Here is a 16,219-nt window from a genome sequence, read left to right on the forward strand (position 1 = left end):
GGGCTGCTGAGCACTTGAAATGTGATTACTATGACTAAGAAACTGAATTTTTAATTTTTAATTAATTTTTAAAATTTTAATTAATTTAAGTAGCCATATGTGGCTATTGGCTACTATATTGTACAGTGAAGCCTTAGAATGTTTGTCAACATTAGTACCTGACTTGTAAGTTTGTGGTAAGGATTAAAATGAAATATGAAGGATTCAAAGCACCAAATAGTGGGCCTAGCACATAGTATATACTCAATAAATACTCCTTTCTTTATAAAATTGAAACTTGGAAGTGGTAACAACTGAGAGGTACATAAGGGGATGGTAATAAATACTGGTAAAGTGCTGTAAAGAGCTACCAGTAATTATTGGTACTTGCCATAGATAGTGTCTTTCTGACCATGAGAATTTCATGCTAAATTAGTCCTTAGGGAATTTTGTGATCATCAGGGTAGAATCTATTCCATTTGTTTTACTAGTAACATGGGGCGCAAAATCTTTAACACATGTTTGTTTTTTCCTTAGCTTGAAGGATGCCAATGATGTACCAATCCAGTGTGAAATCTCTCCTCTTATCTCCTATGCTGGAGAAGTAAGTTTGCTTTGCTTTTTTCCCTATTCTTTTACAAAGTATTGTGTATTTCACAGCTTAGAGAGTGGATTTTAAATGTTCCCACCACAAAGACATGATAAGTATTTGAGGTGATGGATATATTAATTAGCCTGATTTGGTCATTCCACAGTGTATACATGCATTGAAACATCACATTGTACCCCATAAATATATATAATTATTATTTGTCAACTAAAAATAAAACTTAAAAGAAAAAAGCAGGATTCTGCTGTTGTTTTATGTTTAAGTAAAGTTGCCCCTAGAGAAGATGCAGCATTTTCTGATGGTCCTGCCCTGCGTAGCTCTTCCTGGGAGGAAGCTGAAAAGCTGCACTTGTTCTGAATTCTTCTCTTTAAGAATTGCTGTTATGGCTTTGCATCTTGCCATAAGTGGGTTAGTTGCCATCAACAGAAATAATGTGTAGTCCATTTCACCTATCCATTGAAATGTAATAGGGTTTTTAAAATAAGTTTACATAGTCAGCCTTGTTTTTTAGATAAATCATCTAGTTCTTTTTAATGCAATGTAATTTTTCTTTCAGAGTCTAGTTCATATATGAGTTCAAATATTCCAAAAAGTTCATGGAAAAATAAAATTAAAAGAATATGAATCTTTCCATGAACTTTTTGAAGACCCCTCTTACTTATTACTATTATTTTTAAAACCTGGGGACTTAGGGGTCCCTACTATTGTAATTACGTAATTTTTTTTCTGGAGATCCTTGACAGTACTGCTTAGTTGTAGCATCAGAGACAGCTGTCTTGCTTAGAAGATTAACTCTATTGAGTGATGATTATAAGAAGAATGAATATCATCTTATTAACTTTAGATATACTATAATCATAGTAATTTTCTTTTTTTTGCTATTGTTTGTTTCTTACTAATAAGTTGGTTACTAAGTTCAGTTTAAAAAGTATATTAAATAGACTTTGGACTTTCAAATTGTGCATCTCAACCCAACGTTTGGCATTCATGCTTTAAATCATATTTATAGCCACTAAATCCAGCATTGCATGACTAGTGCCCACCAATTTTCTAACTGTGTTTCATTTCAATCCTTCTTTTAGGGAATAGAAAGTTATGTGGCAGATAAAGAATTCCATGCACCTTTAATCATTGATGAGAATGGTGTCCATGAGCTGGTGAAAAATGGTGTATGAAGCAGATACCAAGTCCTGCCACACTAGTAACAGCTTTTATTTTTGATAGACCAACTGTGAACCTCTCCTGGAAGACTGAAGTTTGAATATCCAGAGTTCGTTTGCTTGTTGAACTCTTATAACTATTACAAACTTCCGAAGATCCAGATGATTGAACTTCAGATAGCATTTTTATGATTCTCAACTCATTGAAGGTCTTATTTATATTTTTCAATTGTATAATATTTTCCCCAAGCCAAGGAATACATTGGCCATTCAGGAAATTTCCTACATCATAACCATAGTTAGGATGTTCAACATCACTTTACTTGGAGCTGGAAGCATTTGTTTTTGAAGTTGTACATAGTGATAATATATCATTGTACATGTCAAAGGGTTTCTATGGTACTAAAAGTTTGTTTTATTTTATCAAACATTAAACTTTTTTAAGAAAATAATTGGACAGTAAAATAAACTTATCCTCTTGTTTCTGGATTGTCATTTGTATCTTAAAAAAATTATTTCATTGGGAAAATATGAAACTTGGGAGAAACTTCGAGGTAATGCATAGAAATAAATCGACTCTTCTGTGAGGTTGCAGAGTCATAGAGCTTTCTTCAATGAATATTTAACTTTGGGCTTTATCTTCCTATCACTTTATAATAGTGGCCCTCAACCAGAGTTGATTTCACCCTCAAAGGAGCATTTGGCAATATCTGGAGACATTTTTGGTTGTCACAACTAATAGGGTGAAATGGTACAACTGGCATCTAATGGATAGAGATCAGGCATGTTGGTAAACATCCATAATGCACAAGATAGCCTCCTATAAGAAAGAATTATCTAGCTCAGAATGTCAATAGCATCAAGGTTGAGAAACCTTGTTTAAATTGTTCATTTACTCTCTTTTGTTTAAATATTTGGCAGCACTTAGGAATTCAAAAGAATATAGTTCCTGGATTTCTTTAGACAAGTTAATCACTACCACTCCTGTTTTTTCCAGCTAGAGGATTAAAAAGAAGAAACAAAGGTGGTTTTTAAAATATGGTTCATAGATAATTGGTTGTTATTAAGGGTTCTTTGTGTTTACAATGAGTTTGCATGAAAATACTGAGCTTTATAAATGCACTTTATATAGAACTTATGTACTGACCAAAAGCATAAAAAGTAATGTCTGGACAAATGAAAGATTCTAAAAATTATACCCAGAGAAGTGATTAATAAAATTTTATTTTCCTTTAACAGATCATCTCAAGATGGGATGTCATGGGTGGGTCTTTTGTTTAAGGATCAGAATATTTTTTTAAAGATCATCTGATATTTATATCTATCTATATCTAAATTTATATATATTTTTGTACTAAGACCTTAATAATGCATCTAGCACATTTCTGGTTTTATCTTATTTCAGTAACAGCCCAATTTTGCTATTGTTATCTGTTCAGTTTTTCAAAATGATTTGTAATGTTTGAGTTCTCATTGTAAGGGGCTCCCAATGGAATAAGGACTGATGGAGTTTGGATGCATTGTCCTTCCAGAACTCATGGAAATCTGATCTCCATTGTGGCAGTTTGAGTCACGGGGGTGGATCCCTCATGAATGAATTAGTGCTTTCCCTATGTGGGGGGAGTAATGAGTGAGTTCTTGCTCTATCAGTTCTCGCAAGAGCTGGTTGTTTAAAGAACCCTGGCAGGGCCGAGCCCGTGGCGCACTCGGTAGAGTGCTGCACTGGGAGCACGGTGACGCTCCCGCCGCGGGTTCGGATCCTATATAAGAATGACTGGTGCACTCACTGGCTGAATGCCGGTCACGAAAAAGACAAAAAAATAAATAAGTAAAAAAAATAAAGAACCCTGGCACCTTCTCTCTTTCTCTTGCTTCCTCTCGCCATGTGATCTGCTTGTACCCACTGGCTGCCTGCCCCTTTCCGCCATGAGTAAGAAGCAACCTGAGGCCCGTGCCAGATTCAGCTGTCCCAGAATCGTAAGCCAAATAAACCTCTGTTCTTTATAAATTACCCAGTCTCGGGTATTCTGTTATAGCAGCACAAAACAGTCTAATACAAGGACAGAACAACAGTTTTTAGCACTTGAAAGGGGTGATTCCTCTTCTTTTTCCTAAGCCTTCATCTGCTATTTCCTCTTGCCCTATCTTTAAGATCACACCAATAGTGCTAAGGAAGTGGAGGAATGGAAGCATGGATTATGGTAGTGATTTTATTGAAGAGGAGCAATGGCTAGAGAACATTGTGTAGATTAAGGGCAAAGAGTCTGAGCCATGAGATTAAAAAGCATTATGTATCTTTATGAGTCCTTGTTAATTAATTGTTCTAATTTAGAAAATACAGAGTTGGGTAAAATGTTTATAAAAAATGAATTAGAATCATTTGGCAATAATATGGTAGAATATATGTGGGAGTTAATAGTCACTTTGAGTCTGGTCAAATCACACCTGCTACATGTTAATAACTTTACTGATAGTCACAAGGAATACATAAGCCCAATGGGTGTGCTTAGTGACATCTACTGGAAGATAAAAAATTTCATTTTCACTTTTTAGCCCTTCTATTCCCAGAAGTTTTGGAGGTATTAGTGATATGTGATTTCATTTCTAACCCTGGCTTACTATCTCCAGTGTTTCCTCTTGATTCATCATGGTACAGTCAGATCTCAGTTACTCAGGTAAAAAGAGGCAAGGAAAACTCATTCATAATCTAGGAGACTTACTAAAATACAAATCATTCAGTTGGAGTGGAAATCGGTTTTCTATTGTCTGAAACTGATGTTTTTGCAATTTGTGGTTCTCTTTAACCCCAGTTTAGGAAAAGCATATTGGGAAGTGATGAATGCGTGAGTCAGCCAATAAAAACTGAGCCTATCCCATGTCCAGAACTGTCATACAGGGGATAAAAAGTACGACACAGAGTCCACTCCTTATGAAGTTTGCATTCTGGTTAAAGAGATAAAATTAACCCACATAACACAATGGAAATATAATTTAGTACTAAAATGTAAGGATTTAAGTTTAGTAAGAGTTAAACTAAGGTGATCATTATAAACTGGAGTTTGGTGGCAGAACTGCTTAATAAAGAACTCCATTGTATTACTCAGGATTCTTTAGAGAAACAGAACCAAGAGGATATATAGATATATAGAAAGAAATTTATTATCAGGGATCGACTCATCTGATTATGAAGGCTGAGAAGTTCCATGATCTTTTCCTGGGCTAGTGGCCCAGGAAAGACACTGATGTAGTTTCAGCCCAAAGCCAAAGGCTTGAGAGCCAGAGGAGCCAATGGTGTAAAGTCCTGGTCTGAGTCTGAAAGCCAGAGAACCAGGAGAGCTTATGTCTGCCTGAGGGCAGGAGAAGATGGATGTCCCAGCTTATGCACAGCAAATTAACCCTTCCTTTGCTTTTTTATTATGCATAGGCCCTCAGCAGTTTGAATGATGTCCACCCTCATTGATGAGGATGAGCTTCTTTACCCAGTCCACCTATTCAAATGCTAGTATGTTTCCAGAAACACCCTCACAGACACACAGAAATAATGTTTTACCAGCTATCTGGGCGTCCTTTTGCCCAGTCAAGTTGACACGAAATTAAACATCATGCCCCCCTTTTGCCCAGTCAAGTTGACACGAAATTAAACATCATGCCCCTCATTTTGAGAATAGAGATATTCCCTTCATAAATTGGGGTCAGGTGTCTGTCTGCTAACAAGAAAATGCACCTTAGTCGTTCTAACATATATTCTGAAAAATCAGTGAGGCTTAGTAATTAGAACCACATTGCTCATAGTAGGCACTCAAGCATTTTAACTTAGGTTTATTGGATTTAATTGCCTTAAAATGAAAATGTGTACTGTGATTCAGAGACGGATCATTAAAGGGAGACTGATAATTATTCTGGAAGGAATGGGGTCACTCAACTGCATCAAGTTTCCAGGCGATGCCCAAGATAAGGGGTTAATTAGAAAACCTGCAACAATGATAGGATTTCTAAGTGTAGTTTCCTGACCAGGTATATCAACATTACCCAGGAGCTGGTTAGAAGTACAAATTCTCAGAATTACTGCATTACACGTTTCAGGGTGGGGGCCTAGAAATTTGTGTTTTAACAAGCACTTCAGGTGGTTCTGATGCACGCTAGGGTTTGAGGACAATTACTGTAAACAGAATTCAGGGAAGCTGATCAAAAGTTGAGGGATGGTACCAAAAGGAGAACATAAACTGGGGAGATAAACTGAGAGAGCCAATTTTCCTAGAACAAAAGTAGGTTAAGCCAGAAACCAACTAGATACATCTTATGTGAGCTTTATTTTTTCAAACCCCAAGGGAGTTGTACTGATGGTGGTGAAAGAATGGGAGATGAAACTATCAAGACCTGACCAGAAGAATTGTGGTTGCTTGAAAAATACTTTCCAAATTCTTCAGATCCTCTGAGTCACTTGGAGAGGTTTTTTTTTTTTTTTTTTTTTAAAGTATACAAGTTCTTGGCTCCAGTCCTAAAGATTATGATTCTCAGTTACTCTGGTGGAAGGTCTGCGTATCTATTATATAAAGCGTTAGATGATTCTAAAAGGCAGCTGGAAGTGAGAATCACTGACCTGGAGATATAGACTTCATTTATGAGTCAACCACCAAGAATGAGAAGGAAGAGAGTTTGGATGTGTTCTGGCTTTGAAAAACTAGACAAGGGGAGAGGAAGAGTCAGGAACATTTTTCTTGAGAAGGACAGCACAAGCAAAGAATGGGACCAGTCGGCGGGGAGCAAGTATTCTGGGGATGAGTGCACTTTGCAAATCTCTCAGACTGCTGAAAAGAACCACCCCAAATAGGGCTCTTTCTAAATATCATCCCTCTCTGACTCATAACATTTTCTGAAATGAAAGTGGGGTTGGTAGAGAAGAGAGGGCGGAAAGTTAATGAATAATTTGTTTTAAAAACATTACCAGTTTCAGACTGAATGAGAAGTAGAAAAATGATGTGCTAAAGTGATGACATTATGGGTGGGTTTTTTCCTATTTCAAAAATTTTTAGATGACGTATTAGTAATTTTATCATAAAAAGTTTTACTCTTTATAAAGGCGCCAAAGAAAAATAAACCAAGGGCGTTCACATTAACCACTCATGTGACAGCTGGGAAGGAACTTGGAGGTAAAATTGGCTGCGGTGGAGGTGAGGAGGGAATGTAAATGTATCTTCATAGAGAGAAATGTTGCCTGTGCACCACTGCAGTACGAGATCCCATGGTCTTCGTTATGCTATTGTCTCTGACGTTGGGCATTTAATGGAACTTCTTCACTTGTGAAATATGATAATGCCTTACGATTCAGAGGGATGTATGAAGGAAATATGCCATATGAATTCAAGGTTATGTGCTTTAAGATAAAGCCTTTCTGCAAGAGGCTTAATGTGAGTCCTCTGATGTAATATATGAATTCAGTATCACATTATGTCCTTTTAGAACTGAGAGGTCTAAAAGGCTTGCCAAAAAGCTCAGTGAGTCAGTGGTGACACCAAATATATTTATATCGGCATAGTGTTTTCAAAGTTCTGAATGAAGTTAGAAGGACACCGTAAGAAGGAAGTCTATCCGTACAGTTTCATGACTCATCCTTTCCACATCAGTTCTTTCATTTCTGCCTCAGTGATTCTACTTCCCAGGAAATATTTCTTCTCAGATTTTCTTCTGGTGGGCAATTTTTTTTCCCCCAAATGATGTGGTCAATTCACACTGTATATATTTTATATAATAAAATATATGATATAGGTGGTATGGATAAAATCAAAATGACACAATAAATTTCCTTTTAAAGTTTAAAATGAAAAATAATTACATTGTATGATGTTGAATGTACTAATTATCCTTATTTGAGCATCACATGTTGCACACAGGTATTGACATTCAACTCTGTACCCCACATATACGTACAATCAACTATGTTACAATAAAACAAATTTTTAAAAAATATTAAAAATAAATAAGTTTGGGAAATTTTAGGTTAAACAAAGTTAACTAGGTCTCTTAATTGCAGGGGTTCTCAAAAACCATATATGCTAATGATACATGTAAGTATTCAAAAGTGTGATATAATATAGACAATGTTTGATTATGTAACCAAAATTTTGCTTTGCTGTGATTGATTTTCTTTGTGGAACATTCTATAATACTTGTTTTTTGGTTAAAAAAATAAAGTTTAAAATGTCTGATATTTGACAGAGGAGAGATTAAATATCATGAACGTAAAAAGTGAGTACTGAGCAAGAATGATACCTATGGCCAGTATCTTATGATAGCACTGAACCATGTGTCAGGCATCGCATTAAGCACTTTATATACATTGTCTCAATTAATCCTGATTACCTGAAGTGAGAACTTTTATTGTCCAGTCCACAAGGAAACAGGCTTAGAGGTTAAATAAATTGTTTAAGATTATATACCTAGTAAGAAGCAAAGCTGTGAATTGAACCTGGAGTCTGAATCCAGAGACTCACTCTTTCTGTTTAATGAAAAAAAAATTTCAAACATACACAATAGTAGAGAACAGAATAATGAACCTCAACTAGTTAATTTCTAGCAACTAACATTGACTAATCCTATTTCATTTACTCCCCACTGTCCCCTTCCTCCATTGAATTACTTTAAAATTAATTCTGCGTGTGGGTGTAATATTTCATTGTATATCTGAGAGATAGAATTCTCATACATATATTTATCGATAGATGGATGCATACACTTGTGTCTGTTTTATCTATCCACTCGTATATCTCTCCAAAATATCTTTAAAAACCTTAATAATTAACAATAACTTCTTAACCTCATCTAATATCCAGCCAGTGTTCAAATTTCCCCAAGTGTCTCATAAATATCTTTTTAATATTGGTTTATCTGAATCAGGTTCTAAAGTCTACTTATTGCTTTTGGCTAATATGTTTCTTAAATGATCTCAAATGTTTTTTAAACTATGCATGTCCTACTCCTTTTTTTTTTTTTTTCTTTTAGTATTTCGTGGAAAAACCTGGTTATTTTTCTGATATAATTTAGTAGATTTTGGATTTCATTTCCATGGTGTCCTTTAACATATTTCTCTATCTCTTATATTTTTCTGAAAACTGTAGCTATATCTGAGACTTGATTAAATTCAGGCTTAATATTTTTTGATTGAAGATACTTCATAGATGATGCTGTATACTTTCTATTGAATCTCATTAGAAGGCACATAATTGTCTTTCTCTTTGTGATGCTGAGATTTTTTTCAGTGTTTTTAGTTTAGATATTGTCAGCCTGGTCCAGCCATTATAAAGTTTCCCATTGATCTTTCATTTTATGGTAATTGATGATTGTTTCCTAGATCTATCATTTAACTAGGGGTTGAAAAATGGAGATTTTCATATCATTTCTTTTGCATTCATTAGCAAGAATTCTTTATAAAGAAAAACTTCAATCAGTTATTTGATTACCTTTGTACAGCAAATGCAGGACAAATGCTCCGCTCTTTCCCTTTACCAGTTTCCAGAATAATGAGTTATGCCCTAGCACTCTCAAAGGGTGATCAATGCAGTCTGCACCAATCCTGAATATCAGTATGAACCCATGGATTTTAAAAAACACATTTACCATTTCTATTCATTACAGTCTTTATTAGTTTTTGCCATTGAGCTATGTCAAATTGGCTCCTATGTCCCTCAGATGTGACTCCAGTATTCTTTCGTAGCTTCTTTACTTTCTGGTATGACAAGATGTCTCAGGATCAACTTCAACATTTCCCACCCTATCCTATATAGATAAAAATTTTTTCATACTACTAGATTAAGTGTCTTATAAAATGTATTTATTAACTCATTTATTGCAACATATTTGTTTTACTGACTTTACTTAGGGGAAATCCTTGTGATGAAAATTTGGGTTTGTAAACTGCACCCACTTGTGGAATCAAGCCTGCACTTTCAGACTGTAGGTTGAGGCCACGTTTTAGAAAGAGTGAGTCCTCTCCAAGCTGAGTGTGAATAATGACTGTAGACACAAGGTGTGCCATGAGCCAGTTCCTAGGAACTATAGCACTCCTCTCTGCATGCTCCTCAGTATGTGACTCACCCAGTGCAAACTAATTCTGGAAAACTCCTACAGACTTCCTGGAGGTGGCCTTCAAACAAGACCATGAGCCCATTGAAGACAGAGGTACCCCCTGGGGAAGGAGACAAGCTTGCCAAAGGAAACCATTTCTTAAAAAAGCCCTGGTTCCTTTTAATGGAAAATGGTATTTAGACACTATAACCTGGGAGCTAGGAGTGTTTATTGCTACAGGTTCTAGACATTTTTAGAGGAGTGAACTAGAAAATTCATTTTGGTTTAAAAAAGAAAAATAAAAAAATGAGTTTATAATGGTAATTTCAATTTAAAAAATCGGGTACTTGTATTTTATATTTGCATCTCTTTTTCTCTTAAGCTGAAATCTTGGGATGTAACAATTAATATAATCATGTATTTGTCTTGTATTACTGTGATGGTTAATTTTATGTGTTAACTTGGCTGGGCCTCAGCACCCAGATATCTAGTCATATGTTATTCCAGATGTTTCTGTGAGGGTATTTTTCAGTAAGTTCATTTAGATTGCCCTCCATAATGTGGGTGGGCCTCATCCAATCAGTTGAAGACCTTAATAGAGCAAAGACTACTTCCTTGCCTAAGCAAGGATGGCCTGCAGACTTGAATTACAACATTGGCTCTTTCCTGGATCTCTAGTCTGCTGGCCTAACCTGCAGATTTTGACTTGCCAGCCTCTATTATTGTGTGAGTCCATTACCTAAAATAAATCTCTCTTCATATATATATATACATCCTGTTGGTTCTATTTCTCTGGAGAACTCTGACTAATACAATTACCATGTGTTTGTGTAATATTTTTAAAATAACAATACCTATAGAGGTCACTGTCTGACTAATGCTCTTAAAAAGTGATATATTGCAAAAGTGTAATATTTAGTTTCATAGCTATATTGAAAAAGTGGCAAACAAAATTATTTTTAATGTTTCTTCTTGATTTTAAGTAGATTTCTCAAGAGAACTAAAGGTGTATCTGTCTGTCTAAACCTTTAATGGTAATTTTTCGGTAAAGTTTGTTAGCCCATTCAAGTCGTTCTTGTCTCTCTGTTAAAAGAGTTATGTTTATTTGTGTTGGTCACTAAATTTAGGTCAAGTTTGTGATTCTAAGGAATTTCACTTTTATTGCGGTATATATATTTATGGAATAATAGACACTCCTTGTATTCATTCATGTTCCTTAGAACACTATTTAGGGAAGCAATATGGATTAACAGAACATTAGAGATGAGATTGGCCACAAACTCATGGGGTGAATTTGGCTAAATTAGTTAAATAATCTCCCAGGTCTATTGAGCTGTAGTAATTTATGCTTCAAAACACGTTTTACTAATTCCATTGTTTATTTGCCCAGAGGACACAGTGTTGGTGGTATCTCTAATTTATTTCATTCCAATCCTTTGATTCTAAGATAATTTCTATAAGAAAACAGGTCCACTTTGTAGTGTAGTTTCCATGATCCCATTGTGTCAAAAAGCAGACATTTCTTATAAATTTATTCCTTAATAGTGTTAGGAAACCAGCAACCCTGTCTTTTGTTTCCTACCTATTAACCACCCATGTGTGCACCCATGTGTGTATTCCACGTTTTGTTGAGACATTTTACCATTGATGTGTGTGGTCTTGGTTAGCCATGCCTCAGGACAAAATAAAATAATGACTAGCAGTTATTGAGTCTCTACTATATGTGTGCATTATACTAAGAGCTCTATACTCATCCTTTCATTGAGTCATCACAACAACCCTCTGAGGTGAGCACAGATATTTTCCCTTTTAGATAGTGTATTACTCTGTTTCTGTTGCTTATAACAAAATACATGGAACTGGGTAATTTTTACGAAAATGAAATTTATTGCTTACAGTTTCTGAGGCTAGGACATCCAAAGTCCAGGGAACACATCTGGTGAGGGTCTTGGTTGGTGGTGGCAACAGTGACCGGGGGACTCACGTAGCAGAAATGGTGGAGCAGAGGAGAGACAGATCCTCACGGACTCTCCTTTTAAAGTCCTCAGAACTACGCCCCTGACCACCATTATTAATCCATTCACTATGCATAGTCCTATAATCTGATCACCTCTTCAAGGTCACCTTTCGATTACCATAATAGGACTTCCCACCTTCAATAGTCACAGTGGGGCTTTAAGCTTCAGTGAGGTTGGGGGGGCATCCAGTCTACAGCAGACAGAGTAGATGAGTAAACGGAGGTTTAGAGCGAGATTACAGCCTTCCATTTATGGTGATATGGCCAACAAGAGATCTTGAAAAGCTTCCTACTACAAAGCACCCCCAGATAAAAATAATATTAAAAAAATCTTTTAAGTGCATCTGAGATTTCAAGAATGTTAGAGAAATCATCAGAAGCAAAAAATGAGCATCTAAGGTAGGCACTAAAGTTGGCAATTGTTTTAGAGCACTTGTTTATCTCAGAGTTCGTAACAGTTTTGCTCATAAAATAATTTTGAAAAACTATGCAGCTCCCTTCCACATTCTTAAGTTAGCATGCACAATTTATCAAAAATTTAAAAAATAATATTGACATCAAAAATGTAATGGCTGCATTACTATTTCAAATGTATCCAATGGAATAAAAACACCATGGTCATTTGATAGACCCATCATCTATTTTAAAAAAATACATGAGATTCCACTTATATGAGATACATAGAGTAGTCAAAAATCATAGAGACAGAAAGTAGGATGGTGGTTGCTAGGGGTAGGGAATGGGGAATTATTGTTTAATGGATATAGAGTTTCAGTTTTACATGATGAAAAGAGTTATGGAGCTGGATATTAGTGATGGTTGCACAACATTATGACGGTATTTAACACCACTGAACTGAACACCTAAAAATGGTCAAGTTGGTAAATTTTGTTATGTGTATTTTACCAAAATTTCAAAAACTGGAAAAAAAATCCATTGTTTTGGGTAAAAACAATTGATTTTCAATAAAGGTGCTGAGGCATTTCAGTGAAGAAAAAATAGTCTTTTCAACAAATGGTGCTGGAACAATTAGATATCCATATGCAAAAAAGGTGAACTTCTATACATATACCTTGTACCATAGGTAAAAATTAACTTGAAATGGATCATAAACCTAAATGTAAAACCTAAAACTATACAACTTCTAGAAGAAAACATAGAAGAAAATCTCTGTGACCTTAGCTACACCACCGAAAGCACAATTCATAAAAGAAAAAAATAAATAGAACCTTATGAAAATTAAGAACTTCTGCTCTTTAACAGACACTGTTAAGAGAATGAAAAGACAAGCCACAGATTGTTAAAAAATATTTACTAATCACGTATATGATAAAGGATTTATATCTAGAATACATAAGAACTCTCAAAACTCAGTAACAAAAAAACAATCTAATTTAAAAGATGGACAAGAAATATGACTAGGTACTTCAATAAGAAGATAAACTGAGAGCAAGGGAGCACACAAAAAGAGGCTGAACATGATAAGGAAAATGGAAATTAAAACCACGGTGACAGGTACCATGACACATCTATTAGAATATTTAGAATTAAAAAGATTGACCATACCAAATGTTGGCAAGGATGTGGAACTCTTATAAGTTGTTGGTACCAATGATGAAAAGCAGTTTGGTAGTTTCTTAAAAAGTTAAACATAAATTTAGCATATCGCCTAGCAACCGTATTGAAAGAAAGAAGCCAGACACAGAAGAATACACACTACACTATTGCATAAACATGATGACCAAAAATTGGCAAAACTAATCTGTGGTGGAAAAGGTCAGAACAGTAACGTCCTGTGGAAGGGATATATTCAGTGAGGAGCAGGGGAGCCTGCTGAGTGCTGGGAATATTTCTGTATTTTGACTGCTGGTGTTCCACAGATGCATTTGTAAAAATTCATCAAGCTAAATACTTAAGATTTGTTCATTTTACTTTTCTAAGCTATACTTTGATTAAAAAGAGAAAAGGTATCTTAGTCCCTCATGCATTTAAGTTTTATAATACATTTAAAAATAATTCATTGGTCAAAAAGAGAGTTTAAATAATTTACCTAAGATTTTGTAACTAGGAGATGGCAGAGTAGGGATTAAAATCCAAGTCTGTCTGGTTCTGAAATCCCTGCTTTTAATAACTATGCTATGCTGCTTTCTGCTCCACCTTGTCCTCATCCCAACAACGTTCAGAAAAATGCTATGTATACCAACTGTAGCTTTTGCAAGTGCAAAGGAATGAAATAGTTGTGCTTTACAATGTTTAAATTACCAAAGTTGAGGAAGAATGGAAGAAACTGACAACAAAGAGAGAGCAATTGTTTTCAGTGAACTTCACCATTAGCAGTTCAAGAAAAGGCAAGTTGGTAAGAGATTGGTTCAGCCTGCAGTCTCAAAGGAGGAAAAGTCGTAAGCACAGAGGAGAACCAGATGATGATAAGGGCCAGATGGCTGTCGCCAGGGCCACGCTCAAGTTACTGTGAAATAGGAAGAAGCACGACCAGGTTATGCAACACTAGCCCAAAGCCAATTATTATTCTTGGGCCTGGGCTACATTTTTTCTTTATTTATAAGAAAGTGTATGTTTGTATGTGTGTGTTTGTACAAGTGTTTGTGAGTGTGTGTGTGTGGCTGCAGGGAACAGCAAAGAGCAGTTCTGGGAATAACTAATCAACATTTGAGAGAATCGGGCTATATTTAGGTGTGATTGTTTCAGTGGAAAAGTTTCCCTCATACCCTTTCCCTTTATTATAGTCTCAGCACACGTTCATCTACTGCTCATAAAAGGCATGCTGAGGGGTGGTGCATTTGGCAGACTGAATTTGGCGCTGGTCAGTCTCAATAGAGAAAAGGGCCTGAGGACACTAAATCCTATTCAATTCCATTTATTGAGCTGTTGGGAAATGGAATGGGAATCTTGATAACTTGCTGCTGGGGGGTGAGAAGAAAAAACCACAACCTACGATTTGTGTCTTGGGTTGCAGGTGGAAGTTGAAAACTCTATCCCCGCAGAGGACAAAGTTGTAAGACTAACTGCTTTGCTTATTGGCCTATTCTCAATCACAGAGATAAAGGATATCCAAATGGTGATCAAATTAAAGGTCTGTAGTGCTCTTCCGATTAACATTGATCAGTAAAGAAATATTTTTGCCTCACCTTCTATCCTCGTATCCAAATTTTATTGGCCTTCTAACAGTAACACTCCAGAGGGCTTGTTTGAGAAGCCGTCTGGAGTCCTCTGGAATGTGGCAGCAGCCCTTGGCCCCACTGCCTGTCCTACCCTAATCTGCCCTGCTGTGTGTGTGTGGAGGTGGGGGGGGGGGGGGTCTGGAGGGAGCCACACCTGAGAGCAATGATGATGTAATATTGGAGGCCTTGGAGCAGAATGTATTTGCTTAAGTAGGTTTTTATGGCTTGATTTTTCACTTATTTTCTGAAGAGTTCCTGTGAGTCAGCTGTTGCCCTGGGGGCTTTGTCCTAGCTGGTCACAGTTACTGGGGTTTTTTTGGAGCCTTCCTGTTAGAGTTATTTCTGTGCAGCAGAGGGCAGTATTTTCAAATGCTCAGGCATTAGTTCCTTAGACTTTGGAGAACCTGGGAACTCGAGGCTCTAGAATGTGAGGAGATATATGTTTAGCCCAGAATGTCAGCATGAATGCTCCAGGAGCCCTTTTCTCAGCCCTGAGTTGGAGACCCTGGCTTCCTGGGTTGTGGGGGAGAGTTCAACTTTCCTGTATGTTGCATACAGATTGTCAACCATTCTTCCTTTTCAGCCCTGTGTCTCATCTCTGCATCCTTGAATAGGTTGGAGCTTCTCAGTCCTAAGCCTTTCCAGGACTCTCTGGGAGCAATGTGACCCACTTCTCCTTGATATCTCCCCGGGTAGGGACCTAGGCTTTTTAAAAACAGCCTTATTAAGATATTATTGACATATAATAATTGTATATATTTAAAGTATACAACTTGGTGTTTTGATATACATATATCCATTACCTCTACATAGTTACTATTTTGTGTGTGTATGTGTGTGTGTTGAGAAGATTTAAGATCTATCCTCTTGGCAAATTACGAGTATACAATATAGTACTGTTATTGTCCCCATGCTGTATATGAGATCTCCAGAACTTTTCATCCTGCATAACTAAAACTTTTTGCCCTTTGACCAACATCACTCCATTTCCTCCTCTCCCCAGCTTCCAGAAGTCTCCATCCTATACTTTGCTTCTACGAATTTGACTATTTTAGATGCCACGTATAAATGACATAATGCTATATTTCTCTTTCTGTGTCATGTTTATTTCACTTAGCATAATATCCTACAGCTTCATCCATGTTTATATATATATATATATATATATATACATACACATATGTATGTATGTATATCTCACATTTCTTTATCC

The 16,219-nt window shown here is 36.1% G+C and overlaps 1 protein-coding gene across 5 annotated transcripts in view; it reads left to right on the forward strand.

Annotated features, from left to right (window-relative positions):
• Positions 1 to 3,760, forward strand: part of UAP1 (UDP-N-acetylglucosamine pyrophosphorylase 1) — a 41,847-nt gene extending 38,087 nt beyond the window's left edge. For all 5 annotated transcript variants that reach the window (XM_063105259.1, XM_063105262.1, XM_063105263.1 and 2 more), the window contains 2 exons: positions 517 to 583; positions 1,672 to 3,760. In XM_063105259.1, coding sequence (XP_062961329.1) covers positions 517 to 583; positions 1,672 to 1,764 — 160 coding nt within the window. In that variant the 3' untranslated portion in view covers positions 1,765 to 3,760. The remainder of the gene's footprint in view (positions 1 to 516; positions 584 to 1,671) is intronic.
• The last annotated feature ends 12,459 nt before the right edge of the window (positions 3,761 to 16,219 follow it).

The sequence above is a fragment of the Cynocephalus volans genome, chromosome 8 (assembly GCF_027409185.1).
Source record: "Cynocephalus volans isolate mCynVol1 chromosome 8, mCynVol1.pri, whole genome shotgun sequence".
In the NCBI taxonomy this organism is placed as follows: domain Eukaryota; kingdom Metazoa; phylum Chordata; class Mammalia; order Dermoptera; family Cynocephalidae; genus Cynocephalus; species Cynocephalus volans.